Source organism: Phyllobates terribilis, unplaced genomic scaffold (genome assembly GCF_046119375.1).
Source record: "Phyllobates terribilis strain yellow unplaced genomic scaffold, ASM4611937v1 Scaffold_1__5_contigs__length_1240528914, whole genome shotgun sequence".
Lineage (NCBI taxonomy): Eukaryota > Metazoa > Chordata > Amphibia > Anura > Dendrobatidae > Phyllobates > Phyllobates terribilis.
Genome location: NW_027362761.1, coordinates 1131639823 through 1131652008, shown reverse-complemented (window position 1 = coordinate 1131652008; position 12186 = coordinate 1131639823). Strand labels below are relative to the sequence as shown.

General features: G+C 44.7%; 1 protein-coding gene across 3 annotated transcripts in view; it reads left to right on the top strand.

Annotated features, from left to right (window-relative positions):
* The first annotated feature begins 637 nt into the window (after positions 1-637).
* BST1 (bone marrow stromal cell antigen 1) overlaps positions 638-12186 on the top strand; it is a 156891-nt gene continuing 145342 nt past the window's right edge. The window contains exon 1 of one of the 3 annotated variants that reach the window (XM_073647267.1): positions 638-794. Coding sequence is in view for 1 of the 3 variants with exons in the window: in XM_073647258.1 (XP_073503359.1) it covers positions 1067-1215 (149 nt within the window). In the remaining 2 variants the exon portion in view is untranslated. Of the gene's footprint in view, positions 795-1051; positions 1216-9766; positions 9822-12186 lie in introns of those variants that run through there. The other 2 variants (XM_073647258.1, XM_073647277.1) reach the window with 2 other exon arrangements.

The window sequence follows — 12186 nt, the reverse complement described above, 5'->3', positions numbered from 1 at the left end:
ACAGTTTTATTACATGGGAGGAATGTCTGTTTCTTACACATTCCTCACATGTAATAAAGCTGTCAAAGAGTTGCAAATCATGCACACGGGCGCGATTTAACCATATCACCGAGCAGCTGTAAATACTCGGAGCTCGGCCCGAGCATTCTCGGAACAGAACATACTCGCTCAACACTAGTAATAATGTTCCCCATTTGCCATCATACATGTTTGGTATCAGCGTACTCACACTGACCTGTAGAATCATATTGCCAGGTCAGTTTTACCATATAGTAAACATGGTAAATAAAAAAAACAATTGTAGATTTGCACTTTTTTTGCAATTTCAACGCACTTGAAATTTTTTTTCCATTTTCCAGAACGTTATATGGTAAAATCAATGGCGTCATTTAAAAGTAAAACTCGTCCTGCAAAAAAACAAGCCCTCATATGGCTATATGACTGGAAAAGTAAAAAAGTTATGGCTCTTAGAAGAAGGGGATGAAAAAACGAAAAAAAACAGAAAATGGCCATAGTGTGAAATATAAACATTAAAAATAAAAAAACGTTTCAACTAAAATCTTGACTTATTCAATAAGTTATTTTTTTACTGTAGATTACCCTTAACATTTCTGTGCACCAGACAAGAGGAACAAAGTGCAATGATAATGGACAGAGACTTAATAACAGAGGAGCTTTGTAATAAGTCATTATTACTACCAGGAGCTGGGTGGAGAGCCGCCCTCCAAATAACAGACCAGCAGAGTCTTCTGCCTTTAGACGTGGGGTCACTGTGGACTCACAGATTCTCTAAGGTATGGAACGATCTCTATTCTGCATCTCATAGGGTTATTAGAAAGCTGCGGGACACAGCAGAGAAAGTCAGTGACTTACTTACAGCATGTGCTTTGTGACTATGTAATAAGTCACAGATTTCATTTATATCTGGAAAAACAAAACTGTGCCCTACCCAAACTGCAAAGTGCAGGATTTCTCTTCTGTGCTCGTGTGGACTGCTATATCCAATGCATTACTATTTGGTTGAATAAATCTTACAGGCATGTATTGGGACTTAGTGCTGGCAGTTATGGGGTCCTTGTTAAAGTCAGAAGTAACGGTCACAAGCTCTCAATGTAAGTCTATGTACCTCTTACTTCCGATCAAATCAGAAGTTGCAGTCACAAGATGGTGGATCGGGACCAGAGTGCTGCCAGGAAGAGCTGAAGACAGGGGCTGGTGAGTATAATACTAGGGGCAGGGAACTTACATTAGTGGCAGCACTCCAGCGGTAAAGTAAAGAAAAGCGCTGGAGTGGTGCATTAAAGGGATTGTGCACTACTCGGACAAACCCTTCTAAATCCCTATCTTTTCCTCCAGTAAAATAATAACACTTAGGCCATGTTCACATATTCAGTATTTTACATCAGTATTTGTAAGCCAAAACCAGGAGATGGTGAAAAATGCAGAAGTGGTGACGTGTTTCTATTATACTTTTCCTCTGATTGTTCCACTCCTGATTTTGGCTTATTAATACTGTGAGGCAGTGAGAGGGGTCATATGCGAGGGATGGTATGTTTCTCCTAGAATGAGCATAGAGGCAAATTAAACCCGCTGGAGTGCATTGCAGTCACATCCACAGCTGTGATTGCAGTGCAGAATAGAAGTAAAATTTGAACTTGGTCAAGCTATTTGGCCAAGTTGGATTTAAGAAAACCCGGCATGGGCTTTTATTCTTGGAGTGGACTACAGGATGGCAGTGGGGCGGGTGTGTCAGTGTTGGGATTGCTAGCAGCAGACCAGGAAGCTCTGCAATCTTGTGTGATGCTGAACACAGGCCTGTGAGGGCAACGTATGTGATGCACCCTAAGTGACACGATGCAGCCGTCTCCCACGGCAACTGGCTTTACACAGACTGTGTGGATATCTGGAGGACTGCTTTTGCATATGAGTTGTGAGTTTTGGCAAATAAAGCCGTTTAAGTTGGACTTTCCTTGGGTCACTGCCTCATTTACTGCACAGTGTGAACACCGCCGCACTACATTACTAATGTAAAATACTGACCAAATACTGAACGCGTGAACGTGAACTTATACTCACCTCTGGTGTCGGCACTGGCTCTCCCAGAGATCGCATTACATGTCACGCAATCCCTGCAGCCAATCAGCACTGGCATCACTCTCCCCTCCTATGGACGTAATTGACATCCGGAGGAAGTGAAAGCTGTGGCGGTCCTCTCATTTCCTCAATGTCTTGATTTGTCTGTAAGAGAGGAGAGCGTGAAGCCAGGGCTGATTGGCCTCAGAGATTGTGTGATATAGCAATGTCACGTGATTCCCTGGAGAGCCAGTGCTGACACTGCTGGAAAGACACAAGCATTAGAGGTGAGTATAAGTATTATTATTTTACAGGGGGGAAATAGGGATTCGGAATGGGTTGTCCAAGTAGTGGACAACCCCTTTAAGCCCCTGGCTTCCATAGGAATCCATCATATCCCTCTTTATTTATAACCCAAGGTGCCATGGTCACTATTGATCACAACATCTAAGGGGTTTAATCGTATTAGTACAGTGCTTCATGGGAACTATCCACTTACCTACGATTAGAGTGGGAAGTGGTAAAACCAAGGAAAAAATAAACAGTAAAAACCTTATATTTAAAATTTGTAAAATTGTGCATCTACTACATGGCTGCAGATTCAAACTGAACCTGAGGTTTTGGCACAAATGAATTACTCTCCGGAGTATGTGCAATAACTGTATATATTTTTTTGCAGCTCCAATAGTTAAATTAGCAGATAATAGCATAAGGGGTAACCGTGCTTATAGGCCTTATACTGAGATCTCCCTGTCACGGGTTTACAATGACAGAGAGGGGCCAGAAGACTGCAGCGTCTGATTTCCCGTACTCCTGCACTGATTAGAAGCACTGCTCCATCATATTAAACATTGCAGGTTTCTGCTAGCAGTTAAGGGGTTAAATGTGCTCAGTTTTCCAGCATTGATGGTCTCAGCTGTTCAGTGTTGGCCCCTCTTCTATTTATACTCAGGATTGCCAGTGTTAGTTTCACACTGCCTGGTTCAGGAGTTGGAGTAGCTGGTTGTTGGAGTTGGCATTTGCAGTGTTGTTCTAAAGACTGTTGCTTGATGACTTGTCTTTGTGCATATCCTCATCCTCTCCTATTTATTTGTTTCTTCCTTCTACTTCCCGGTGTTCCATTCTGTTGTTTGTGAGTGTATATTTGTAGAGTGTATATTTGTATCATTGGTATATTCATTTATACCTGTATGTCTTCCCTTGTTAGTCTGGTTTGTGTATTCTTATATACAACTACTCCTCACTTCCCTGGGTGGGGAGGGGACAGATAAGGGCTGATTCAGGAGCTCAGCAAGGTACATGTCCCCGGCGTCTTCATCATTAGAAGTAATCCGGGGAGCAGGGATAGCCAGGGTACCCCTAGTTTTAGGGATAGGGAAGGAGCCCCTAGCCCCGGGTTATCAAACTACAGTCACATAACACTCTCTTTCATGACTACCTCTCCTAATCATGTTATTACATAGAGACCATTCCTTTAATGCTTGAGTTGCTAAGTGTCTGGCCAGATGGTGCCCAAAAAAAATTGTCCCCGTAAACAACCTCCTGTTGTTATCAGGTCAGCTCTAGTACTCATCATAGCTGAGAGGGTGATACGCTTGTATCCAGTCTAGACAATTCTCTGGGACCTAAGCAGTCCGGACTGCAGGGTGATACATAAAGGTGGTGATCCAGCACCGCTCACTTCCACATGGGAGATGAGCAGTGCCAATAATGTTACAGCTCCACGTGTCCCATTATAATGAATTGTGCACGTCTTGGCATTTATTTGTGGTCATAACTTCATCCACACCACTCACCTCTAATGCAGAAATGACCAGTGCCAGACAATCCCTTTAACCTACACTGAAACATAGTAGCAAAATATTAAAGGGAATATGTCATCAGGTTTATGTTTCACAACCTTAGAGCGGCATAATGTAGAGGCAGAGACTGTGATTCCAGCGATGTGTCACTTACTGGGCTTCTTGCTGCAGTTTTTATAAAATCACTGTTTTATTTGATGATCTGATCGTCCTCTCGGTGATGAGCTCTGTATAACCCATATTATCCCACAATTTTTTTTTACAGTTAAGGATTCTTTTTTTTCTTCTGGGTGGTGGTCTTGTTTCTCTCCCTCTCTCACAAATCTAAAGTATTTTTCGGACTATAAGACGCACCGGACCATAAGACGCACCTAGGTTTTAGAGGAGGAAACTAATAAAAAAAAATTTAAGCAAAAAATGTGTTCATGATGCACTTTTAAGGGTGAGGGGGTCTTCTGCTGACACTGGTATAGGGGTAATATCCCCCAATTCTGACAATATCCCCTATCCTGATATATATATGCCCCCCCCTTCCTTTTATACGTTGTCCCCATCCTGGTATGCCTGGCATCCCTCCATCCTGGTATGCCTGGCATCCCTCCATCCTGGTATGCCTGGCATCCCTCCATCCTGGTATGCCTGGCACCACTAATCCCTCCATCCTGGTATGCCTGGCACCCCTAATCCCTCCATCCTGGTATGCCTGCCACCCCTAATCCCCGTCCTGGTATGCATGGCACCCCTCATCCCCGTCCTGGTATGCATGGCACCCCTCATCCTTACCCTGGTATGTATGGCCCCCCTAATCCCCATCAGGCTGCACATAAAAAAAAAATAAACACTCCTACTCGCCTTTCTTCTCTCCTCCAGCGCTGCGTCCTGTCTGCCCGCACTGATCTCTCCATGTGAGTCGCGCATGGCAGTGACGCCATGTGTGACTCACGTGGAGAGATCAGCATCCGGAAGTCACTGCTCCCCACGCCGGGACTGTGTGCGTGGGGAGCAGTGACTTCATGCTCCTTCATAGCCGGCACACAGTGTAGCCGCGCTGCGGCTCCTGCTGCTGCCGGCTATCGCGTCTGCCCGCTTATTAAAGGGCATGAATATTCACCCCCTCCCCACGCCCATGGGCGTGGAGAGAGGTTGAATATTCATGTCCTTTAACAGCGGGCGTAGGCGATTACGGCAGGAGCCGCAGCGCGGCTACACTGTGTGCTGCTATTAAGGAGCATGAATATTCAGCGCTCCCCACGCCCCATGGGCGTGGGGAGCAGTGAATATTCATTTTCTTTAGCAGCGGGGACAGTGTAGGCTGCAGCGGCTCAAAAAAATAAGTGATTCAAAGTGTGTTGGCACCCTTGAAATTGTTCCAGAAAATGAACTACACTGCTCAGAAAAATAAAGGGAACACTCAAATAACACATCCTAGATCTGAGTGAATGAAATATTCTCATTGAATACTTTGTTCTGTACAAAGTTGAATGTGCTGACAACAAAATCACACAAAAATCATCAATGGAAATCAAATTTATTAACCAATGGAGGCCTGGATTTGGAGCCGCCCCCAAAATTAAAGTGGAAAAACATACTACAGGCTGATCCAACTTTGATGTAATGTCCTCAAAACAAGATAAAATGGGACTCAGTATTGTGTGTGGCCTCCACGTGCCTGTATGACCTCCCTACAACATCTGGGCATGCTCCTGATGAGGTTGCGGATGGTCTCCTGTGGGATCTTCTCCCAGACCATTGGTGGATGGAGCGAGACATGATGTCCCAGATGTGCTCAATCGGATTCAGGTCTGGGGAACGGGCGGGCCAGTCCATAGCTTCAATGCCTTCACCTTGCAGGAACTGCTGACACACTCCAGCCACATGAGGTCTGGCATTGTCCTGCATTAGGAGGAACCCAGGGCCAACAAGTAATAAACAGGCTCTAACACACCCTGTGCCAGTCTAAAGCAGACGTGGGCATAGTGCAGGGACAGTCATAGGACTTCATGTAGTGGTGTCCCGCACAACGCAGCTGTCCCCTGCCCAGCATCACACATTCACCGGTATCTGCAACTTCCATATGACATAACGGTGAAAAAAATGATGGAACAGTGAACCGTCAGCTCCCTCTTCCTTTATTGAGCTTGTGCAACTGAGAGCACAGCGATGGCGTCACTACATTGCGTCAGCTGTGCCTCAGTACACAGCGCAGACCGGAGCTGTGGGGGAACGGGGTGAGATGAGTAGTTTATTCATGTGTATATATATATATATGTATAATTTATGTGGGGACATCATTCTCCATGGGGACTGTGGGCAGACATCATTCTCCATGGGGACTGTGGGCAGACATCATTCTCCATGGGGGCTATGGGCAGACATCTTTCTCCATGGGGGCTGTGGGCAGACATCATTCACCTGGGAACTACACAGCTTCACTGTGTGTGGCCGCAGCTGCTCGTCACAGCGCATACGCGGGTCCTAGAGATGCAATGCTCGTCTGGCAATGACAAATACTGCGCAAGCGCCCCATACTTACAGTGCAAGCCGGGAGCACTGACAATTCAAATGCGTGGGCGGCGCCAACGATGACTAAAAGCGAGGATCACACCCCTATGACTAAACAAGCAGGTAGGATATAAGTATATAAAGTGGGTTTTACTCATTATATTAAAGCCGATTTTAATGAAAAAAGTGTGTTAGTAATGCACATTGCATCACTAACAACGCAATGGGGGCAGTTTACATAGTAGATAGGACATGACAGGTTCCCTTTAAGTCAAAGAAATTAATATAAAACCAAAAATGAGCAGAATTAAGTTTATCTGGTTGGTTCGGCCCTCCACAACAGTCACAGTATCTCATGTGGCCCCTTGGAAAATTAATTGCCACCCCTGGTCTAAGGGTATATGTACACCGCATCTCAATTCCTCTATTCAGTCTGGTCTCTCGATTCCTTTACTCAGGACTGGCCTCTTGATTCCTTTACTCAAGTCTTGTCTCTCGGGTCTTCACTCGGATCAGGTCTCGCTCGATAGTTTTACTTGTTGTCTGGTCTCTCGATTCGTTTACTCAGGTCTGGTTTCTTGATTCCTTTCCTCGGGTTGGGTCTCTCGATTCCTTTACTCACGACTGGTCTCTTGATTCCTTTACTTGAGTCTGGTCTCTCGTAATGGCGGCAATAAGCCAGCTCGCTGTACCGCACGTCCGTCCAGCTACAGGTTCAGGCGACAACTCCTCCTGTTCACTGCCCTCCTGGGCCTTTTATAATTGCTAACAGCACCATAGGTATCACCTGACCTGGTGTTTCCTCCAATCTCTTCCCCGAGGGAACATGCACTTCATACTTGAGTTCCTGCTAATGTAATTCTTTTTACTTTCACTTTCTTTGTCATCTTTGACCAGCAGATGGTGGTGTCGTTATGCAGACACTCTGTTAGACAAGTGAGGAGATGCACACAGTTAATGCCTATCTCCTTACATACCTGCCGTTCTTAGTGATACTTTCTACATCTCAGTATCATTTAGCAGTCACCTACAAAATATGTCTGCTCTGTGATCTTAAACTTCATCCTACCTTTTATTTTGCAAATACCCAGAAGAGAAGGGGAGGAGACATCACACACTGTATGTGAGCAGATCCCGCCCACAATTTTCAGCAGTCGTAATGTGAGCTAGATGTACACTATTCATTGCCAAATGTCAGTAGCTGCTCCCTCTGGTGTTTAAAGGTTGAAAATATCAAAACAGAGCGTTCCACTTATGGATTAAGGTGTGATTGGGCAGCGGGAAGCTATGAGGCCTTTGATAGGGCCTATATTTAAATCATTTTTCAGCAACCACACACACTTTTTAGTCCCTGTATATGGCTGGGGAGAATAATTTGATGGTGGCTCTACATGAAGGAATTGAGTCACATTAATCTACACTAAAATATCTCGGTATTAAGGATTAACATTTTATTAAATATCTCTTTAGTTGTTACGGGGCCTTATGTATTGGTTTTAATAGTAAACATAATCAAGAGTTGTAATTTTAATATTAGGTATTTTTCCTGGCATCACAAAACCCACCTGCAAAGAAATACATGAGAAAATAATACTTAATAGGCTTTATTCACATGTCAGTATTTTTGATCAGTATTTCATCAGTATTTGTATGCCAAAACCAAGAGTGTCTCCAAAACACAGAACAGATGTCAATCTATCAATTATAATTTTTCTCTATAAATTACTCTCCTGGTTTTGGAATAACAAACACTGATGCAAAATACTGACCAAATATTGACGTGTGAATGAGGCCTTAAAGAAAAATTTGGAAATCTGTTACTTCTAGCTAAATTGACTCCTACTCACAAGGGTCTCATTCTCCACAGGATATGTGAACACAGTAATACCAAGGCCGGGGTCAGACGAGCGTATGAAAAATCAGCTGATTTTCAACCAGAAACCTTGGCTGATTTTCATAAATATCATCTGTGTGTCAGAATTTTACATCAGTTTTTATACATCAACATTCTAAAATGTACATGATCAAATTCATATATAATTTTAACTGTAAATTTCCAAGCTTTTATTTTTTCCAGCTTCGTTTTGAGGGAAGTGTTTGAATGTTGGACAACCCAATTTTCAAGAGAAAAACATGCAAGAAAAATATGACGCTGGATTTTTTTATCTGATTTGCACTTAAAGGCTGTGTACACCTTTGTACAGAATTTATTTTTTATTATATATTTGATTTCTCAATAGAAAGTAAAGGAGTTTTCTAAATAATCTTTATTAAACTTTTTTTCACCACTCGCATTTATGACAGTGTCGGGCTGTTCACAGGCCCGTGATTTATCGCAGACCAATATTGATCCAAGTGTCGCATCAAACTCAGCAATGAAAATCTATGGGTTTCACTGACTGATAGAAGGTGGAGAAACTTTTTTTTTCTCATCAGTGAAAAAAACTGATGAAAATCAAATGAAACCAGTAGGCTTTTCTACATCAAAAAAATCTAATGTCTGAATAAGGCCATTGATCGTCCTTTATCTAGCTGAGTGCTCTGCAAAAAATATACAGATCCAACAGAGCTCCTAATTCTGATGACTCTCTGTTCTTTTCTGCGCCCATTTTTCAGTGGCAAATTCTTCAGAGTTTTTGACTTTCGCTGCACAAAACACACGGCGTCTTATATTTCCAGCAAAGTGGAAGGAATTTATTGTAAACTGACCTGCGGTGCGTGTTTTGAAATCTGCAACATGTCACTTTCTCTTGCGGGAAAACGCTGAGTTGTATGTGCGGATTCTCCCCATAGACTTGCATTAGATAAGGAAAATCAGCAGGTAAAAAAAAAAGCACTCAAAAATCCACATATGACTATATAAATAAAATTTTGTCAAAGCCAAATACCAGGAAGTATCAAAAACAAAGTAGCTTAATTTAAAATATTGTAAGCCAAAAAGAGACAAAAACTGCAATGTCAAAAACACGATAAAATGCATGTAAAAAACGCACTCAAAAACGCAATGAAAACGTCAGTTACCTAATAAGTGTAGATATGCTGTAGAAAATCTGCAACATCAAAAATGAACCAAATATTCATCATGAAAATGTAGCCTCAAATATCCACAATGTGGAGAAGGAAGAAAGCATCTACAGTCTGGGGGAGGGTAGAGAAAACAGGCTACAAATAAGGGAAAGGAATCTGTCAGGATAACCCATCCTCCACAAACTGTTTATATGGTTATGTTGTTCCCTGCGAGATAATGTCATCCATACCTTTATTTATGTAACCTGTTGCTCCCTGACTGAAAAATCATTGTTTAATTTATATGCAAATAAGGCTTAAGTGCTTTGTCTCTGCCACCCCGGCTCTATTCCCCACCCAGCCTCACCTTCCTCTGGTTGACTGGCTGCTCACTAACTGTGCAGTCCACTCAGCGTATAGTCAGGCAAGCAGAGGAAGGTGAGTACCTTGACTACATGAACAGTTTCTATACAGAGTTTGAGGGTTGGATCTTTCTGACAAATTCCCCATAAGCACTAGTCATGTCATGCGAGAACGTATATACTGAGGTGCAAATCCTAAGGTACCTGGCAGCGGCACTGTTGGTTGAGCTCTCTTTTGCTGAGCTCTCTCTTGAGCTCAGGAGGCAGAGTCTCTAAATCCCTTAGCACTGGCATTTTTTGGCACAGTTGAACTCAGTGTTTTTTGACTGTGCCATTTTTTATCAATCTCCCTTTAATAAACCGGGACAGCAGTCTCCATTATCTCGTAGCTAATCGTACTGTCGGTGCACCAGGTGCTCTCTGCTACTGACCCAACCTTTCTACATCAGCTTGGAATCAGCTCCTTTGTTTGCTTCCTTATTAGCCAGTAGTCTTGACATCTGAGACCCCCACATCTCATGGATTCCCAACTTTAGATTGATGAAAATATCATGGTCTATTTTCTATGAGATATCTGCAGTGCTCCGATTCTGCTCTGCTCCTTGTCTTGCATCTCCTCCCAGCTCTGTGCTAGACCTTCCTCTGCTTTACACGTTTTACATCCCGGGCACTCTACTTTGCCCTCTTCCTCTGTCTCATTAAACCCTTCCCTCTCTCATTTCTCCAGCCTGACCCATAGAAGAGGTCTCGAGTCCCCTCACTATGATACCTAAATGTCTATAATATGGCACACTGTGCTGAAGAATTAATGTGGATTTCATGTGTAAAATACTGCTAATCATAGGTGAGAAAACCGCCCCAAATACCTGTGATAGATTTGTAAGGCGTTGGAGGACGCTCTCGGTGGACGAGCTGCTCCAGAACGCCTCGGCACGTTACAGAAAAATCATGTCCCGGTCCCAATGTGCTGTCAGGTGTGGAGTGTATCACACTCACTTGTAGGCCGCAGGCCACTGTTGTCCCAAGGCCTCCATCTTCCGGAGCTGCTGCATATTACTGAGAGGACACAGAGTTCGTTTCAACAGAAAAGTTTACTGGACAGTTCAAGTTGATCAGATTGTGACAGGCAGTATTGGGCACAACACTTCTTATTTCTTGTTTCCTTAAGACAGCACATTTTCAGCATTGCAATCCGTTCCTCCTGGACTATCCCTATGACGCGCCCCCTGGGCCTGTGCTGCTGCTGCTGTGCAGGGGGAATACCCGGAGCCGGATCGCTGGGGGTTGTAGTTCTCCGTGGCGGTGACCCGGTCCGTGCCCAGGGTGGTCAAACCAGTGGCAGTCTAAATATTGTAATAAGTGTCCGACTACGCCACCCGTGGATTGCGGTCAGTGGGGACCGCCGCTGCGCTGCCGACCGCTGAGGCTGATGTTGGTTGCGCAGCCGAGTATGGGATAACTCCCCACGGGAGGAGTATTGCCTCAGGGCAGCTAATGTGGAAGATGATGGGAGTGATGGTGTGAGGGTCCCAGTGCTAATGGTGCTGGTGCGACAAGGAATCACAGAGATGTGTGGTGCAGTTCAGGGTCTTTACTGATGGTACAAGGCAGACCCTCCCGGGAGTACTGGCTAGTATAAGGGGCCTGGTCAGTCTGCGAGCAAGCAGGAGTTCCCCTGGCCAGGTGGAGTTATAGGCCTCCCCGTTAATCTGCACTCTTCCTGGCTACCTTGCTGTCAGCGGTTACAAGTAGCCCACGTCCCTGAGTATACCGTGTGGTGCTCACCCGTATGGCTGGTGACCTGGGGCCTTCTGTTAGCCTCCGCTCCTGGATGGCGGCGCTGGTCCCTTCTCTGTGACTGAGCCTCCGGGCTTCTATGGCCAGAGGACCTGGAATCCCCTGCCGGCTGGTTTCTGCTGCTGGGTGTAGATCAGTCCCCACAGCCTCGGACTCCTGTGTCCGGTTTTAGTGTCCTTGTCCAGGGCGAGCTCTGCTCAGCTCCAGCCCCTGGACTTCTGCTACTGCTCCTACAGAGCTCCTAGTTCTTCCTTTCCCTCTCCAGGCTCTGACTGCTCTAATCCCGCCCCAGACCCAGTTTAAAAGGGCAGATTCCTCCCCTCCCAGGTCTGGGCGGACCGTGTTGCATGCTTAGGGATCCTGACCAGAGAAACCTCCCACTTGCTCTCAGACATAATATCTCTATTACTGTGGCAACCAGACCCCTGGGGTGTCACATTCCCCCCTAGTAAATTTTAGTACTCCGGGACTAAACACATTTTTAAAGAAACATAAATACAAGGTATAACAATAACAAGACAACATATTTACAAGAAGCTTTAGTCTGTAGAGGTCACGGCGTTTCCGTGACCGGGTGTCCATATCACCCAACAAGGCGAAGTCTTGGCACAGAATAGGGGACCTGTCCAAAGCAAACCCCTTGC